Source organism: Myripristis murdjan, chromosome 19 (assembly GCF_902150065.1).
Source record: "Myripristis murdjan chromosome 19, fMyrMur1.1, whole genome shotgun sequence".
Lineage (NCBI taxonomy): Eukaryota > Metazoa > Chordata > Actinopteri > Holocentriformes > Holocentridae > Myripristis > Myripristis murdjan.
Window position 1 is genome coordinate 23,999,668 of NC_043998.1, and position 18,305 is coordinate 24,017,972.

At 43.0% G+C, this 18,305-nt stretch overlaps 1 protein-coding gene across 2 annotated transcripts in view; it reads right to left on the reverse strand.

The window, feature by feature from the left end:
• The window catches only part of p4ha1a (prolyl 4-hydroxylase, alpha polypeptide I a), a 28,218-nt gene that overhangs the window by 7,051 nt on the left and 2,862 nt on the right, over positions 1-18,305 (reverse strand). Inside the window, exons 2-11 of one of the 2 annotated variants that reach the window (XM_030077666.1) lie at positions 16,255-16,383; positions 14,781-14,877; positions 11,395-11,546; positions 10,728-10,865; positions 9,194-9,448; positions 8,823-9,016; positions 8,506-8,682; positions 3,571-3,641; positions 1,169-1,268; positions 164-217 (exon numbers count right to left, since the gene is read on the reverse strand). In XM_030077666.1, the coding sequence (XP_029933526.1) occupies positions 164-217; positions 1,169-1,268; positions 3,571-3,641; positions 8,506-8,682; positions 8,823-9,016; positions 9,194-9,448; positions 10,728-10,865; positions 11,395-11,546; positions 14,781-14,877; positions 16,255-16,348 (1,332 nt within the window). In that variant the 5' untranslated portion in view covers positions 16,349-16,383. Of the gene's footprint in view, positions 1-163; positions 218-1,168; positions 1,269-3,570; positions 3,642-5,457; positions 5,529-8,505; positions 8,683-8,822; positions 9,017-9,193; positions 9,449-10,727; positions 10,866-11,394; positions 11,547-14,780; positions 14,878-16,254; positions 16,384-18,305 lie in introns of both variants that reach the window. The other variant, XM_030077665.1, reaches the window with a different exon arrangement.

Consider the following 18,305-nt stretch of genomic DNA (forward strand, 5'->3'; position numbering starts at 1 on the left):
ATTCAAAGGTAACAAATAAATGCAAGGACCTCACAAAGAGCTGCTTTACTGGTGCAATGTAATCAGTGTCACAGCCACACACACACACACACACACACACACACACACACACACACACACAGCTTGTGGTGACCCCACTCATGCTGCTCAGTGTGTTATTTACCCGTCCAAAGTCGAAGTGAGGCTCGTACTGCCCTCCGACACCGTAGTTTGCCACCTACACACACACACACACACACACACACACACACACGCACCATGAGCGAAAATAGCATTGACAGATGTACCAAGAAAACACACAGGTGATAAACACGATGACAAATGGTGGTCGGGTCTTTATTTAAGCAGAAGTAAGTTCCTTTTAAAAAAAAAAAAAAAAAAAAAAGGTGAGCTGGTCAGCTGACTGAGAAACAGGTTACCTCTTAAACAAGGGAAGGAAATTCTGCTCAGTGTGTTTTTGTTTACACTAAAATGTACCCATAATGCCGTGCCCAGGCGAGTCAATGCAGGCGATGAAAGAGCACGAGTGGAAAAAGCTTCCATGCCACAGTGAGCCGTTCACACTGCAAAAACTCAAAATCTTACCAAGATTATTTGTCTTATTTCAAGTCAAAAATGTCTTATTTCTAGTCAAAATATCTCATTACACTTAAAATAAGACATGATCACCTCAGAAGTAACTTGTTTTTAGACAATTGTCTCTCGTCTCAAGTGAAAATTTGCTTGTTTCATTGGCAAAATTTGCCAGTGGAAAAAGTGAAAATTCACTTGAAACAAGTGAAAATTAGCTAGAAACAAGAAACAAATTTTGCCACTGAAACAAGCAAATTTTCACTTGAAACAAGAGACAATTGTCTAAAAACAAGTTACTTCTGAGGTGATCATGTCTTATTTTAAGTGAAATGAGATATTTTGACTAGGAATAAGACATTTTTGACTTGAAATAAGACAAATAGTCTTGGTAAGATTTTGAGTTTTTACAGTGTAGCATTAACAGGAGTTTGAGATTAATGTTTCTTTTCTGAAATCGGTTGTGGCATTTACACGAGTCGACCTAAAGCCAGGTCACAGGTCACAGGTCACAGGTCACAGGTCACAGGTGACTCGGCGGCGGCGGCTGTTGGGTATTTAACACGTACGCGTCCAGCAGGCCGGGGCGGGGACGTACCTGCAGCTCCTCGGCGGTGGAGACGTCCAGGCCGGTGATGTCCTGGATCCTCTGGTTGATCTTGTCCACCACCGGGTGCTCGTATGCCGCCAGCCAGGCACTGACACACACACACACACACACACACACACACACACACACACACGCGAGGATTAAAGGAAGACAGCGACTCACACCCGTGTCTGTCTGAGTTCCTGCACACGTATTAAACATTTCTGTGGGATAACATGAAGGTCAAAGCGCTGGAATGAGACTACTCTACTGTTACTGAGCAAAGAGCAAAGACAAGCAAAGGGAAGCGAGAGACAGAGAGAGAGAGAGAGAGAGAGAGAGAGAGAGAGAGGGATGCAAGCTGTGAAAAGATCATTGTTTTGGGCTTGAGTTTGCCTTTGGATGGAGCTACAGACACGCAGGTCGAGCCTTCACAGGGTTACACAGACACAAGGTGAGGGGAGGCTGCTGTGACTGTGTGTGTGTGTGAACGGGTCAGGAGGGTTCAGAGTCGATGGAGAACCAAAAGGCAGACGCCGCTCTTTTCTGAGCAAAACCGACACGGACACTTTTCTCCCCAAAGCGACGTTAATATTTCATACAATTTCAGAGTTTCAGAGGATGGAAACAGCAGCAGTGGAATCTCAAAAAGGCTCAAACGCTCGAGTTACGGCGAAGCGATGTGGGATCTCATTTCAGCTGCTGGGCCTTTATTCCCTTTCCTCATCGTCACAGGGTTTGAACAGAATTAGCCTCTACTGGCTCTGAGAGATCCTGTCCTTCATATTCAAACAAATTATTATTATTAATAATAATAATAATAAAGACAGCAGGGGCATAAAATTATCTTGATGAGTTCAGAGGTTTCAGTAACTGTAACTTCAGCCAGGCATGACGGACTTGTCTGCATTTTTTTTGGTTATTTCTTCTTCTTTGGTGCTTCATGACACAAAGAGGCCGGCTGAGTGTGATTCTGTGACGACGACAACCTGTTGGCTCTCAGGTGTCAACATGTGTCTACCCATAAACCCCTGCTCTCTGCGGTTACTTCTTGCAGTCGGCTCAGGTGACACTCTCACTTTCAGGTTCGGTTTGGTGATTTGGTGTCACCGGAGTTCAAATCGCTTGTTCCTACCTGGACTCAAGCAAACTCAAGGAGGAAACGTTACGAAGATTGAATCATTCCAGTAAAACTTGAAGTGAAACTGAGTAAAATCATTTTGAAAATCAAGCGATGATGTTTGGGAGCTTTACAGCCTCTGAAATCTTCACTGACAACAGGAGCTGAGAACAAGCTGCTGCAGGCCGTCTTCTCCAGCAGACGTGCAGCATACAGAGCAGACTCTGCTGTACAGTTGTCCCTCACTATAATGCGGTTCACCTTTCGCGGCCTCGCAGTTTCGCAGATTTTTTTTTGTGCAATTTTGCATGCTTTTTTTTTTTTTTTTTTTTTTTTTTTTTTTTTACACAGCGCATTGTGTTCTGCGTCCTGATTGGCTAAGGGACTGTAGACCATTGTCAATCAATCTCCTCCGTGCCGTGTCTCCTGTACAGTACAGAATGCGTTCATTCTATAATACTGGACTTATTTTTTGACGAAGGTTTGAACTTTGAGAGTTTAAACAAGAGAGAAAAGTGAGAAAATGTTAATGCCTGTCTGAGAAAAGTGTATAAAGTGTGTAGTGAGGGGTTTTACAGCCTTAAAACATCTAGAATCATTGTAAAAAATAAAGCTGACGACTTCGCGGATTTCGCCTATTGCAGGTTATTTTTAGAACGTCACTCCCGCGATAAACAAGGGACCGCTGTATTCCAGTAAAGTATCAAATATTTCATGAGTCATTATTTTGCCTTAGAGACAGAGATACAGGAGGATTTTTTTTTCCTCTGACAATGAATAATTTGTTTTTGCAGAAATCTGAAGCCTCTGTGACGTCACCAGTTTGTGGACAAATCACTGACAGGCGATGGTCTGCAAACCGGGACATGCAAATGATAGTTTCCTCTGCTCGCCCCCCTACCCCCCGGCGCGTCCTCCAACTCACATCACCAAGGGAATTTGCGTGTTGCAGCCCAGACTTTGCTTGAAGTCTGCAGATGCCTTTTTCTTTTTCCTTTTTTCCACATAACAAAACCATTTCCCAAAGCTGCCATCTTCTCTATAGGAGTGAGAGTGAGTTTGTGTGTTTTGTTCTGCAGGTGAAAGCTCGCGGCATCATGCTGACACCAGGTGTGACAGAGGCTCTGCACAGCGAGACATGCAAAGCCCTCGTGAACACATCCGGGACGTTTATCCCGTCGCCCTGAGACGCAGCAGGAGTGAGGATGGGAAAGCCTTCTGAGACGCCCTGAGGGTCGGATAATCTGAGGGGGATTCTGGGGGCGGATTGACGCCGCCTCCGAGCTCTTACCTCTTGGAGACTCTGTAATGGGCCGTGGTCAGTTTGCCTGTCTGAGGGTCATGCACCGTGGCACGTCTTAGCTAGCCCACCATTCACATTACAGTTACAGAGAGAGAGAGAGAGGGAGAGAGAGAGAGAGAGAGAGAGAGAGAGGGAGAGAGAGAGAGAGAGAGAGAGAGAGAGAGAGAGAGAGTCACTAGCTGACACAGAGACGTTGTCTGACCATGCTACAGTCAGAGAGGCAGCAGGCTGCTTAGTGGTGACAGGTTTGATTCCTGTACCGGCCGTGTTTCCTTGAGCAAGACACTGAACCCACCCGGCTCACTGATCATTGCACATGGGGGCAATATTCAAAATTTCACATTCTGATATTACCTCATCAAAATATCACAATTAAAATGATTTTTTTTTCATTCTAAGCTTTTCCTCTAAAATACCTTCAACTAAAAGGTTTTGTGGACATGAACAAACAAACTTACTTCAATAAGTTCAAGAAGAAGTCTGGAACAAAAAGCTAAATTACATCAAAAAGGCTTTTTAGCGCAAAGACTGCAAAACAACCTATTATCAGCATTTACCAAAACCAAAATCATGACCTGAAAACTGCACTACAAACCAAACCGCTCACCCCTAATTATTAACTATTATCAGCATTTAAGATTTCCATGTGTTTTTCCGGCTGAATAATGCCTGGACTGTTTGCTGCATGTCTCTCTGCACCGCCTCTCCTGTTTCCCTCCACTGTGGCCGTCTCATAAAGCAGAAATGCCCCCAAAAAAAACAAAAAACCCTGCACCCACAGTCACAAATATTAAAATGAAACGACCAACGCTTCTTCAGATGCCATCAAAATGACCGGATCCGATACTAAACAGCTGTCTTGCTGTTGTTGTTCTGCTTTGTTCTGGCTGTGGCTCCGTGACTTCATACAGTGATCCAGGGGGTTATTATTGTCATAATGTTGGCCCAGGCCTGAAGCCAGTCGGGCTAAAAGTATCAGCTAAATGTTAACATGTGTTTAAAAAAAAAAAAAAAAGTTGTGCAGCGACACAGAGCAGTTTGAGCCGGTGGGCCGTCCTGCTGCCTCTCTGGATGAAGTTAAAGAGACGAGGAGAGTCAAAACACTCGGTCCTTTGACTCCCTTTCCTCCCTCGTGTGGAAAACAAGCAGTGGCTCGATCCGTGGCAAGAGCACAAAGTGGAGGCTGAGAGGGAACATTTCCTTTTTAAAAAAAAAAAAAAAAATCCCCTGATGTTAAAATGTATTGAGCCTAACAGCTCTTACATCTCTTATGTATGACGGCGTATTAGGGCCATTATAGGGAGAAAAAAATGACAGAGCCAGGATAGTGGGGGGAAATATTCAGAGAAAAAACTTGAGATTAAAAATTGAAAATCTGATTATAAATTAAGTTTATAAAATTCACTAATTTACAAGAAAAAACAGTGAAAACTAGTTGTTCTCCTCCTGTGGGATCCAGTCAGAAGGAAATCCTGCTGGTTTGAGTCCAGAGTCCCAATCTCCTCCTCAGCATCTGGACTCTGAAGAGACGTTGCTGTGACTTGGGCCGATTCAGAAGAAAACAATCTGCTGATTCTGGGCTCAAATCAGCAGGAAATTTGTGTCTTGAATCTTGTTTGCTAAAGTTTTTCCCAGAATATTACCCCCCCCTCCCCTGGCTCCTATATGAATGAATGTGCGGCCGTCCAGCTGTGTGTCTGTGCTCTTGCCAGGACGTCGGCTGAATCAGAAGGGAGGACAGGGTGCTGGGTGCAGAGCGGGGTGGGGGGGTGGGGGGTTGCAGGGGGGAGGCAGAGGGGGACGGGGGTGCACTTCCTGCCCCGCTGCCCCCCCCCCCACCCCGCCCGTCCCCCCACAGGCCTGGCGGCGTCTTACCTCTTGCTGATGCGGTAGTGGGCCGTCTCCAGCGCACCAGTGACGGGGTTGGAGATGGTGGCGCGGCGCAGCTGTGGAGCCAATCGGCCGACAGTTACAGGGAGACACACACCGACTCCCATGATGCACCGAGACACGCTCTTTCCTCATGATGAGCCACTGTGCGTGTCTCGGTGCTTTTTGGCCTTGCTAAGCCACCGTACCTACAACTGTCTGCAGAGCTGGAGCTCCATGTGTTCACGTTTGCAGACAGAATCCAGATTTAAACGTTTAATCTAGACTTATTATAGAAATCAGCTCTCATGATATTTTGGATATTGTAATATTGTGATTATAATTTCTTTTTTATTACTTTTATTTTGACATTTCTGCTTTACTAGACAGGCTGCTTGGTCATCAAATCACTAATGACTGTTTATTTAAGTTCTCTTGCGTGTAAATCTCTTACAAATATCGTATTGAGGTAGCAGAGATGTTGGATGTGCACATCTGTTGAAATGTTGGAGTTTTTTTAGGTCTGCCTTTATCAAAAGGCTACAATCAAAAGTTTAGTTTAAAGTGTCCCAAAGTGTTTACCAGGTTTTCTCAAACAAAAGCAGTCCTCACAATTATTACAGATATTTATTATAAACATTTAAGGATGTGTTGCATTTCTTTTGACTAAAACAAAAAAATAGGGATTCCAAGTATTAGGCTACAAAAAAAACATAAAACTTGGATTATGGGGGAACCGAAAACAATGAAAATGAGGAAAATATCGGGGTCTGTTTGTCGGGAAATAAGAAAAAGCTGAACTGCAATGAGCCGGACAAAATTTTGGAAAAATTAAAACACAACACAGCTTATTGGGCGTGAGTTGGTATCAAATGAAGCTGTACATTATTTCATTTCCCTTTAATTTGTGCATTTTGTTGCTTTGTAGTATTTTTCTCCTGGTAGTTTTGATGTTTTCATGTCATTTGTCACTTTATGTTTTAATTTTGCTCTTTGACTTTTCAGGTGAAAAGGTTTTTCTCAGCCTCTCATTTTTCCATCTCAGCTGCACAGTTTGCATTTTGTTTCCTCCTCAGAGGGAATGTAAACTACATGACCAAGCAGAGGCGAATGATTCAATGTCAGTAACCACACTGAGTAACAGATAATGAACCGGGGGGGCGGCTAGACCAGCTCAAGGACCCACTGCCCTTCCCAGAATGCAACAGCAGATCATGACCTTCCTTAATTTATCTGCTCTGCTCTCGGTCCTGCTGCCACCGCTGAGGCTCTGACGCCAGCTGGTGGGAAAACAGCTGTAAGGCAGGGTGGCAGCCCGCCTGGACACCAAGGCTTGTTATTTATTACATGGCCTGTGTGCACATGAAGTCCAGAAAAGAAATCATGGATTTTTTTTTTTTTTTTTTTTTAATTCAGTACACACATTCCCATCACCTGCCACTCCTTCACAAACAGGGACAGTGCCTGCTGGCTGGAAAGAGCAGCTCGTAGGGGTGGGCATCGTTTGAATTTTAACGATTCCGGTTCCGATTTCAATTCCTCGTTTCGATTCCGGTTCCTAACGATTCTTGATTCTGATTCTTTTAAGAGGCAGGGTCAAAAAGTTCTTTCTCCATGAATTTTAAATCTATAAATTCAGGGTTTCCTCTAGGATTTTGTGAAACTGTGGCGGAGGGCTTCAGCAGTAGAATCAAACAGGCGGGTGATGACTGCGGTGTTCATTTTTCAAAATAAAGTTAATTGCGGTGTAATGTAACATTTCATGATATTTAAATTATCATTTCAAACTCTGATTATAGTAAGTATATTTGCGCAAATAAAGGCTACATAGCCTATATATGAGTATATATATCCATTTAAAATTGTTTTAACATCTGGAAGAAAAAAATCATCATTCCGAAGGCGTGGCGGCTTTTATTTTGCCGTGGCGGTGCGCCACGATGAATTACATGTAGCAGAAACCCTGAAACTTATGAACTTTACTATGAATTTCTCGTCATACATTTAGCAGATGTATCGTTTGTCTTGGTAAAGTGAAGCCACACTTTTAGGTGCCGCCGCACTCTTTCCATGGCTACATACCTACACTACACACTGCTCTGCGGTTCCTCTTCCAGTGGCTTCTCTTTCGTTGGTGATCGGCGGCCTCTTGTTCCAGTCGGCGGACTGGGCATCGAAATTAGGAATCGAACGTTTAAAATTTGAACGATTCCGGGAGAACTGGAATGTTAGTCCCGCTTCCAATCGATGCTCGATGCTCGATGCCCAACCCTAGCAGCTCATCTGTATAATGTTTCATCAGTTTGAACACTCTCTTACTCCAAACTAGCAGATGCAGCTGCATATAATTCAAGATGAGTTAAACCTCCTATTCTGTTTGGGGTCAATTTGACCCCATTCCATGTTTAACGTCTCTAAATAAATAAATGATTAACATCTTTTTTTTTTTTTTTTTTTTTTTGGCTTCATATTTAATGACTTTTCCTAATGTAATGGGTACTACCGGGTAAACATGAAATTCACATGATATGTTTTCAACCAAAAAATAATATTTCTTTCCAATTTTAGGTCAATCAGTGAGATTTTATGGTGATTTGCATATTTTTCCATAGTCTAGTGGGGGTGGGGGGAGTTATGTTTTATTTAAAGGGCTATTTAGGTCGTCAACAAAGGTAACAATTTGGGAACAATTTTAGTTATAATAATTTAGTGGAGGTTTAAACTGCTGGGGTCAAATTGAGCCCAAACATAAAAGATGTTTGTAAATTTGAACATAACAGGAGGGTTAAATAATTCCCTAACATTAACCCAATTTAGTATTAAAGATGCAACAACTTGCTTTTTTTCTTTCTAGTGACATGACATGAGTCTATTTGGTTCATGTGTCAGTGGAGCAGGTTAATCCCTTAAAAAAGTAGACTGAGTGATGGACCAGTTTAAGATTAATTCCGGTGATTATATTATATATTATGTCTGCAGTTTGGATTTGAAACAAGCGGATGCAGCTTTGTGCGGCATGCAGTGTCAGCTGAACTGGAAAACATGAGCACTCACTCGGGGTTTGGCCAGCTCCTTCACCTTCTCTATCTCCTTGTCGGACACGATGCTGTGGTAGCGGACGATGCGTGGGCGGTCCCACTCGTCCTCCTCCTTCACCGGACCGATCACGAACATCGGGTGGCGGTTGTTGTCGTAGTAACGGCAGAACAGGCGGCTCGCTCTGAGAGGAGTCTGAGAAGACGGAGAGAGAAACAACAAAGAGAGAATATAAATAAATCCAAAATCAACACGAGCCTGTGACGTGAAGCGGACAGGACGCGGAGGTGTGTGTGTGTGTGTGTGTGTGTGTGTGTGTGTGTGTGTCTCCTCACCATCTTGATGCCCTCTCCTCGACACAGCTGCTCGTATTTCTTCCTCTCTGGTAGATAATCTGCAGGTCGGCCCTTGGACGTGCTCCTCCTCTCTCTCCCCCCGTCCTGCGTCTTCTCCCCCTCTGCCTTCTTCTGCTTGGACAGCTGGTACTCAAAATACTTGAGGTTGCCGTTGGCCCTCTGGTGGTCAGGATCTGATCAAACACAGGCCGGCAACATGGAGTCAGCGAAGAGGAAAAGCATCACAAAGAGCTTATTGTCTTAGTTTTATACCTATTTAACTGTTTCCACTGTATTTAACCAAAGAGTGAGACCTCAGACTCATGGATGTGTTTCCTGTGTGTGTGTGTGTGTGTGTGTGTGAGTGCTACCGAGTGAGAGCAGCCTCTTGGTGTGTGCCAGCGCTCTCTCCAGCTCCCCCTGCTGGTAGATGGAGTAGCTGAGGTAGTCCAGGAGGGTGACGGCGTCCACGGCGGCCGCCTCCTCGCCCTGGTCCAGCTGCTGCAGCGCCTGGGCCATCCACAGCTCCGTGTGGTAGTAGTCCGCCTCCGAGTAGGCCACCCGGCCCAGGTCGTAACAGTCGTCCACCGTCAGCGAGCTCCTGAACGACACCGCCGCCGCCGTGCCTGAGAGAGGGAGAGAGAGAGGGAGAGAGAGAGAGAGAGAGAGAGAGAGAGAGGGAGAGAGAGAGAGGGAGAGAGGTGTTCCTGAGGTTTAACACAGTCATTTTTTTTACCTTCTCTCCTCAGCATCACTTTGTCAGATCCTCTGTGGCTCAGTGGGTTTCTGAAGGCCAGGACTGATAAGTGACCTTTTTTTTTTTTTTTTTTTTTTTTTGACCGTTTTCCACATGAAACATTTCAAATCTTTGTTTACGTTGGGAGAACTGAGGCACGGCGAATGGAAACATGTTCTGTTTTCACAAGGAAATGAATAAAATAATTCTTAAAATAACTTTGTGGCTCTTGATTTTGGTTCAGATTTTAAAAACATGTTGGTTTGGGAGGAGTCGAACAACGCTGCTGGTACGATTCATTTTTCAAGGCATTTAATTAGCGAATATCGACACTGACGCCTGAAATAGGCGTTCTCACTGATTATTTATGTATTTATTTTTGTCTATTTTGCTCTGTTTTTTATTTTGTTTTGCTTATTCACATTATTTATTTTTACTATGGGTAAAAATGCACAAATGATGATATGATAACATGTTTGTTTATGGGTATATGGATATATGGTTTAAAAAAATGCAATTTGGATAAACTGTATGGAAGTAAACTGACACAGTGGTTACTGAGTGGTGGAGAAGGGGTGGGACTTAAATAAGCACAAGCTTCTTTCTACTCCTTTTTAGACATGTGATGCCATCAGTTTTATTGTATTGTGTTGGTTTTGCATTGTGTTTTTCTTTTCATGTTCAAAATAAAGCCTTCATTCATTCATTCATTCAAATAACCTATTAATTAGCTTCCAATATTTTTTTTAAATAACTTTAATACACGTGGATGATTTTAATTAAGTTTGGGTGTTAACCTTCAGCTCCCACTTTGTTTTTGCTGCGAGCTGCAACACAACCACCCAGAAAAACTCTCATTTGCCGATGCCGGTTCTACCTATTCTATTTCTACGGCCAAAATCCAGAAAAATCCTCAGTAACAACACTGAGCTGATGTGGACATTGCTTTTTTTTTTTTTTTTAAATCTGGCATTGAGGGCCTGTTGATGTGTCTGTAAACGCCGAGTTGTTTTGACTGCAGCTGGAGCCTGACTTCAAACCAACATGAGACGCTCACACACAAGATTCAAATTAGAAAAGCTCCAAGATTAGACTAACCAGCTCATCGTCTCCCTCAGTCCTCAGTCCCCCCCCCCTCTGGAGTGTTTTTTCCCAGGACAGCGTCTCACCTGGCAGCTCTCCGGTGGAGATGTCCTTGGTGTCCAGCTGGTACGTGTCCTGCAGCCTCATCAGGGCCTTGGCCGCCCCCGTCTGGTCGTCGTCGTTGGGGAAGTGCTGCCTCTGGATGGTCAGGTTGGAGATGAAGCCTGAGACACAGACACACACACACACACACACACACACACACACACATCAGTGCTCTCATATGGAAACAGCTCAGCTGCTCTGTGATTGGACATAATGACATGCAAAGTTGTCTGTTTGTATTAGTCTATAGACAGTGTACATGCTAGCAGGCTTAGCTGTGATTCACGTGTGTGTGTGTGTGTGTGTGTGTGTGTGTGTGTGTGTGTGTGTGTGTGTGTGTATCTGCAGCCTGTCAGTTTGTATTAGCCTGTCTGCACTTGCAGGTTTTGTTACTAATGATGTTTGTGTCTGCAGGCATATATGTGTAAGCATCACATGTGTAAGTGTGTGTGTGTGTGTGTGTGTTGGCATACATGAACGCATGGCATGTCTCTGGGCACATGTATGTACTATGTGTGTGTGTGTGTGTGTGTGTTTTGTGTTTTTGTGCATCCATGTTTTTTCAACCTTGAACTGTGCAGGTTTTTAAGGCTGTGTGTTTGTGCTTCCTGTGTGTGTGTGTGTGTGTGTGTGTGTGTGTGTGTGTACCGTCGGACATGTCGGTGAGCACCAGGCTCTCCAGTTCGCCCCACTCTGTGTTGAGCCTCTTCATCAGCTTGAAGGCGTTGACCGGGTGGCCCAGGAAGCCCTCGGGGTCCTGAGTGGCCGTGACCGACAGGACGTCCAGCCTCTCAGCCCACCTGGACACACACACACACACACACACACACACACACACACACACACACACACACACACAGGTTTGTCAGCATGCAACAACACACATCAGCAGAGATAAGAGTAACAGAGTCTATTTTCCTGACGGTGCATCACGATTCTGACTGAAACAGCTGATCACGGCTCAGATTATTTATGCATGAAATGGACTCTTTTATTTATTTTATTTTATTTATTTTCTGAATTAGCTGTATTCAACAGGAAGTCTGAGGCAGGACACGGCGCAGGGACCGATTATTAACGAGTGCAGGATCTCAGTTGGGGAGAGAGAGACTGTTTTATCTGAAGGCTTTATTTGTTGAAATTTTAATTTACACCCACTCGTGAAGCATCATGTCACTATTTATCATCCTCTGTTTTATTTATTTATTTATTTTATTTCATTCATTGAAAAACAAAACAAAAAAAACCAATACACTATAAACACAACATTCCCAAATCTTGAATGAAAGCGAGCAGAAAGAAGAATAATCTTATTTAATCTGCCCCTTTATCTCCAAAAATCAATTTGCAAAGCACTTAAATTAAAACAACAACAACAAAATAAACAAAATTAAATTAAAATAAAATATAATAAAATATAATAGCTGCGGGCCACCACACAGACAGTCACATTCTTTTTCCCATTTTTTTTTTAATATATATATACATACGGGCTACTACACCTTTCATGACAACGATTATGACAATCAAACATAACTAACATATTTCATTATATAACATACTGCCTTTAATTGTTCTTTTAAATGTCACTTTGAACTTGGATTCTTTGGTTTCTTTGCTCAGGTCGTTCCATAAACTGACTCCTTTCACAGAAATGAAACGTTCCATCAGTTTAGCTCTGAATCTTGTTTTTTTTTTTTTAAAGATCTCTGTTCCTTTTCAGTTACACTTGCTTTCTCTTTTTTCTAATCTTCTCTGAATATTGACTGGTACAGGAAGTAGAGGTCATGTGAAGTCGTTTTATGGAGACTTTAAAGACAGATAAGATAAAATCCGAGAGCAAATATTAATGCCCACGTATGAAAAGATTTTATTTGAAAATATAAGGTTTTTGTGTTCATTCTGCTCAGGAAAAAAACAGCAACAGAGATTTGTCACATTTAGGCAAAAAGTAAATAAATAAATTCAGACTGTCCACGTAGCCACACACACACACACACACACACACACACACACACACACACACACACAGCAGCCTGTATTAGCTCAGGTGACCCAGCAGCACAGTAAACACAGCCACACCCTGAGGAAAGGCGACACGGCAGCAAACAGGCAGCAGAACTGGGTCTGGACTCTTTTGTTCAGGTTGTGTAACGACCAACAGCCACATCCACTCCCCTGCTGCAGAGCGGAGCGTGTCCTCCGTCTGAGCCGAGAGGGGACGTGACGGCAGGTTTCTGTTTCAGCTTCCTGAACCACACTGACCCTCCCTGTCCCACAAATCCAGCCACATGTGAAAGAAACCCTTTTCTTTAAGAGAGCTGAAGAAACCTGAAGCCCGGCCTCCTCGCTCTCCCTCAGCCCAAACACACCTCAGGCCAGGAACCAGACTGTTTGTCCCAAGGTTCAGAGAAACAGATTTTCAGAGAACAGAGCAATACATTTCCTAATCATCAATCATGATGACCAAAATGCAGATACCAGAAGTTTGGCTGCCCCTCACACCAGAGATCTCCAAGAGGCGATCTCCTCATGCGCTGTGACTTTAGTTTTAGTTTTTACTCCTTATAACCAGTGTTGGGAGTAACGGCGTTACAAAGTAACGGCGTTACTAACGGCGTTACTTTTATCAGTAACGAGTAATCAAAGAAATGACTGTTTCCCCCGTTGTAACGCCGTTACCGTTACTGACAATAAAATGCGCCGTTACTTGCCGTTACTTTCTACTAATACGAGAGCGGGTAGTTTCGCCGCCTGTCGAACAGAAGGCCACGGGTTCAATTCCTCGTCCTGACTAACTAACGTCACTACTTTAAACTATAATGTATTACTTTTTCAAAGTAACGTGGCCAACAGACAATGATAGATGAAATTTGACAGCAATGTCCACACTGCAACAGCAAAAATATGTGCATTAATAAGAGGATTTAAGAAAAGAAAAAAGTCATCATAAAAATTACTTTCCCCAGTAATTGAATTACTCTTCTGCAGCAGTAATTAAGTAGTAATCAAAATTACTTTTTTACAGAAGTAATTAGTAATTGTAACTTATTAGTTTTGTGAGTAATTGGTCCCAACACTGCTTATAACTGGACAGTGTGAACTGAAATGAACCAGATCAAGAAATCCAACAGTGCAGTTTCCCGCTCAGCACTCAGAGCTTCCTCTTTCTGTGATCCCTCCCAACATTTCTTCCATTTTCCCCTTTTTTTTTTTGGCTTCTGATCTGAGGTTTTCTTCCTCCCTGCCATGAGGGTTCGTTTCAGGGGTGGTCTTTTTTTTTTTTTTTTTTTTTTTTAAATATAAACAGTAGGCCTGTAAAACCCTTTGCAACTGCAACGACGGTGAACATCTCTAAATAAACCTGAACTTGAAACCTGAACAGAGAACAAAGCAAACCTTTCCTCTCTGGTACAAACGGCACAGAGTCGGTTTTACAAGACAAAACCAGCATCGGTCTGATGCTGGTTTTACTGGGCTGACTGCAGAACTGCCATTTTTCTGACACTGTGACACTTAATATAACTTAACAAGAAAATTATTTTAGTTTTTGTCTGTTGCTAATTTCAGTTAAGAAAACAACAGCGAAACGATTATCATAAGACATCTTTTTTTTTTTTTTTTGAGCTGACTTCTTTTAAACCTGCATTTGTTCTGCAATTCTAGCACAAATGCATCATGGGTATTGGACATTATGGGTGGAAAATTGGGCTGAACAATCGTAACATGGCCAAGTGCGTCGCAGAATCGACTTTTTTTTATGTAATAAAGTAAAATCTGTGACAAAACATTGCAGTAAATGCAGAGTTACGGTGCTACAGAGACGCTCCGCCTTACAAACTGCACTGTTCAGATGTTTGTTTGGTAGAGACGCCAGCAAGGACCATCATCTGGACAGCTTTTTCAGTGACAATTAAAATGCAAAAATGATCAGTCCTGCTTAAATTGTGAATCCTATCAGAACATCTGTAATATTAATCTCAGTATGATTTTTTTAAGCACAGCGTCTGAGCTCCACAGCAGAGCCGTCTTACTTCTTGATCTGCTCCAGCTTGCTCTCCTCCGCTTTGATGTAGTCCTTCAGGGAGGTGACCAGGTCCTTCTCTGTGAACAGCAAGTCTGTCATCTGGCCTGGGAACACACACGCACACACACACACACACACACACACACACACACACGCACAGAGCTACAGTTACCATTACAGTGCAGCATCAATGAGCCTCTTTCACAGCAGGTGTGTTTGGAGCGGTGTCTTTTCCTCCCTGGGTCGGGTTTGTTCGTTTGTCCGTCCAGGTGAGAACAGAGTCACCTGAACTGTGGAGGCTCCCAACAGCAAAACACAGACGCCTGAACCAGCCAGAGCAGCTCGGCTTCCTCCAGACTGAACTGGAGCTGGGCAGCGTGGACAAAATCAAACATCACAATACGTTTGACCGAATACCTCGACACTAATATTGTGATGATATCATAGGGATGTGTGCTGGTGAAATTCACACACAAGGATATAATGAACCAAGCAGCTAGAAACAAATTAAAAATAAATAAATAAATAAAAAAAAACAATAAAAAATAAATAAAATAAAAAACAATAAAAAATAAAATAAAAAAACAAAAATAAATAATAAAATAAAAAATAAACATTAAAAAAAAAAAAAAAAAAAAACAGTAAAATATCTGAAATCCCAGACGATATCTAGTTTCATCTCATGATATCTATATCTCGCGCTTCACCGTTTTTGTATTTCTTATTGTATTTCAAACTGCATTTTTGTATTTGGTTCATTCAGGTTGACACTGTGCAAATAATTATGTTCATTTATATAAATTCAAAACGCCCAAATGTTATATACACAATAGAAAATCCGTCCCTCTCATACGTGACACAGGAGACAGTTTTGCACCAAAAACCTTCACCAACTCGGCCGCTCGGACACCGCAGGCGCCGTCACATCACCCGGAAGACATAAAAAAATCTTTTTTTTTTTTTTTTTATAAAGATCTACAGAATATGTTACAAATAAGCCTCATGGACTTTTATTCGTGGAAATAAATACGTCCAACATAATTAAGTTTTGGCACAGAGGTCTTCTTATTCTTTCCAGAAATTACAAAAGACAAAATGAGTGAATCGACTGTTTTGGCTCCTTCCTATAACATGAAGGACCTGTCTTGTCTCTTCTTCTGTGGTGTTCAGACCAGTGAGAAACAGCTGAAGATGAGGCATTTTTAAAGTGTTGTAAAAATGTTGGTGGTGAACGCAGCCTCAGAACAACACGGGACACGTGACGGAGGAGAGCGACGCCTCGGCACTGAGGCGCTATCAGGAGCAAAGATCAGACCGGCGTGCTTCCAAAACAAGGGGCTCCCTGGGAAGTTACACACCACAACGCTGCAACAACACGCTTGTATTTTCTACACATTTCTCACAAGGTTCAAACCCACAGAGGACTGAATGGGAAAAAAAAACAACAAAAAAAAACATGGGAGCGGAGAGGATTTACTCACCGATGGAGGTGAAGAAGTCGTTGTGAGCCGAGGAGACGGAGCAGCAGAGGAGGACGTGGATCAGCACACACCAACACACACGGCTCCGAGCCATCTTATCTTTACGTTATGCACCGTCTGGAGTGTAAACTGCAGGGAGACAAACGACAAATTAGAGCTGGAGTGTCAGGAAACAGTGAAAACACCGAGTTGCCCAGCATGTGACCCCAAAGTCACAGAAATTACAACTCAAACTAGGCTCTAAGAGCGGAGAAATTAAGCTTTTTACAGCCACACGACAAAATATTGGACTGCAACTTGTGTTAAACTGCAGACTTCGCATTTTCTTTTCTTTTACACACTTTGCTTCTTCATTTTAACAGCTCACTAGTGGGTTATGCAATGTAATTCTTCATTTAAAAAGGCAGCAGTGTTTCCATGGTGTTGAACAGATGAGGTGAGCTGCAAGCGCACTGATAATTTCATTGGTGTTTTTGAGTCCCGTGATGGTCTAAATGACGTTTCAGAGGCTTTTACACCCCTGATGAGGATACAATTATGGGGCCAGAACACTGACTGCTTTTTTTTTGGTTGTTGTTTTGCATGAAAATTCTCAAATTCAAGATGCTATATCCTGACAAAAATATTCACAAGTCTTAAAAAAAAAAAAAAAAGGTATCCACCATTTCCACGCCACATTACTAGACAGCTCCTTTCAGTTATGGACTCATAACGGTATTATGAAAGTAAAAAAACCTTTATCTTAGCAGCACGTTTCCCTCTTTTGAAAACTGCACAATAAACTTAATCAGCCTCAAACGCATTTCCTCTGATTTCAACAGTTTTGCAACTTTATCAGATCTAACACCAGCACCAATCTGTGTTTTCTGCTGATCCTTCATCTAAAACACACAACTACACGTCTTTCTAAGTGGACACAGCCCGAGATTTTCTAAAATCCTCTTGGGAGAACCACCTGAAACTGGAAAACCTTAAACCGGGAAAACTCAGATTCACTTTACAGGGTTCCACTGAGAAATTCTGTAAGACTTGGCAAAGCAAGAAATACAATACCTCAGCTCAGTGTTTGATGTCAGTTTCCATGTAAAGCAGCTTAATATCTTGTGAACATGTGAACTGCACATGTACTGTATGTGTGATTGTTTTTAATGCACGTTTGTGTATGTAAATTCTCTATTTTTGTCATATTTTGTATCGTTTACATGCAGAGCTTACTGTTTGAGTATCAGCCTTCATAAGCCCATGTCACCTGAACCTCAACAGTAACTTTTCTCCTGCTGGCTGCTGGAGAACTCGGCGCACCACACACACACACACACACACACACACACACACACACACACACACACACACACACACACATCAGGCTGAGGTGCTGAACGTCATGCATCAGCTAATGCATCCAAGTGCAGGTGGCTACAGGCTGTGCTGAGGTTCCTGATGCATATTAAACACACACACACACACACACACACACACACACACACACACACACACACACTGCCAGGCTGAAGACGTGATAACAACCCGTGGAAGCGAGGACGCGACATCTTCATCCAGGCGGCGGCGGCGGCGGAGAGGTGGTTTTCCCAGACAGCAGACATCTGGCAGAGAGGAGCGACGGAGCAGCTGCAGCTCCCGTCCACAGCTCGTCAAAACACACACACACACACACACACACACACACACACACACGCCGACCTCAACAACAGCGCGGTGAGAGTTGTTTCTGTGCGGGGTGCAGTGCTGCCAGAGGACACGCTGTGGTGCGGAGCCAAAGCGAGCCTGGCAGTTTGTCTTCCAACACATTTCACAGCAGAGACGACAACAAAGTCTCTGCCAAACGGTGAGAGACCTTCTCCCGCTCAGCTCCGTGCAAATCCTCATATTCTCCGTCTCCAGACGTGCAGCTCTGTTTATAAAGTGCGTCTGAGAGTTGGAAGTTCACCAGACCACTGTTTGTCCTACTTTTTTTTTTTTCTTTTTTTTTTTAAAAACCAAATTCACAAATCAACTTCTATTCAACCAGACAGCGAACTGCTCTTCATCTC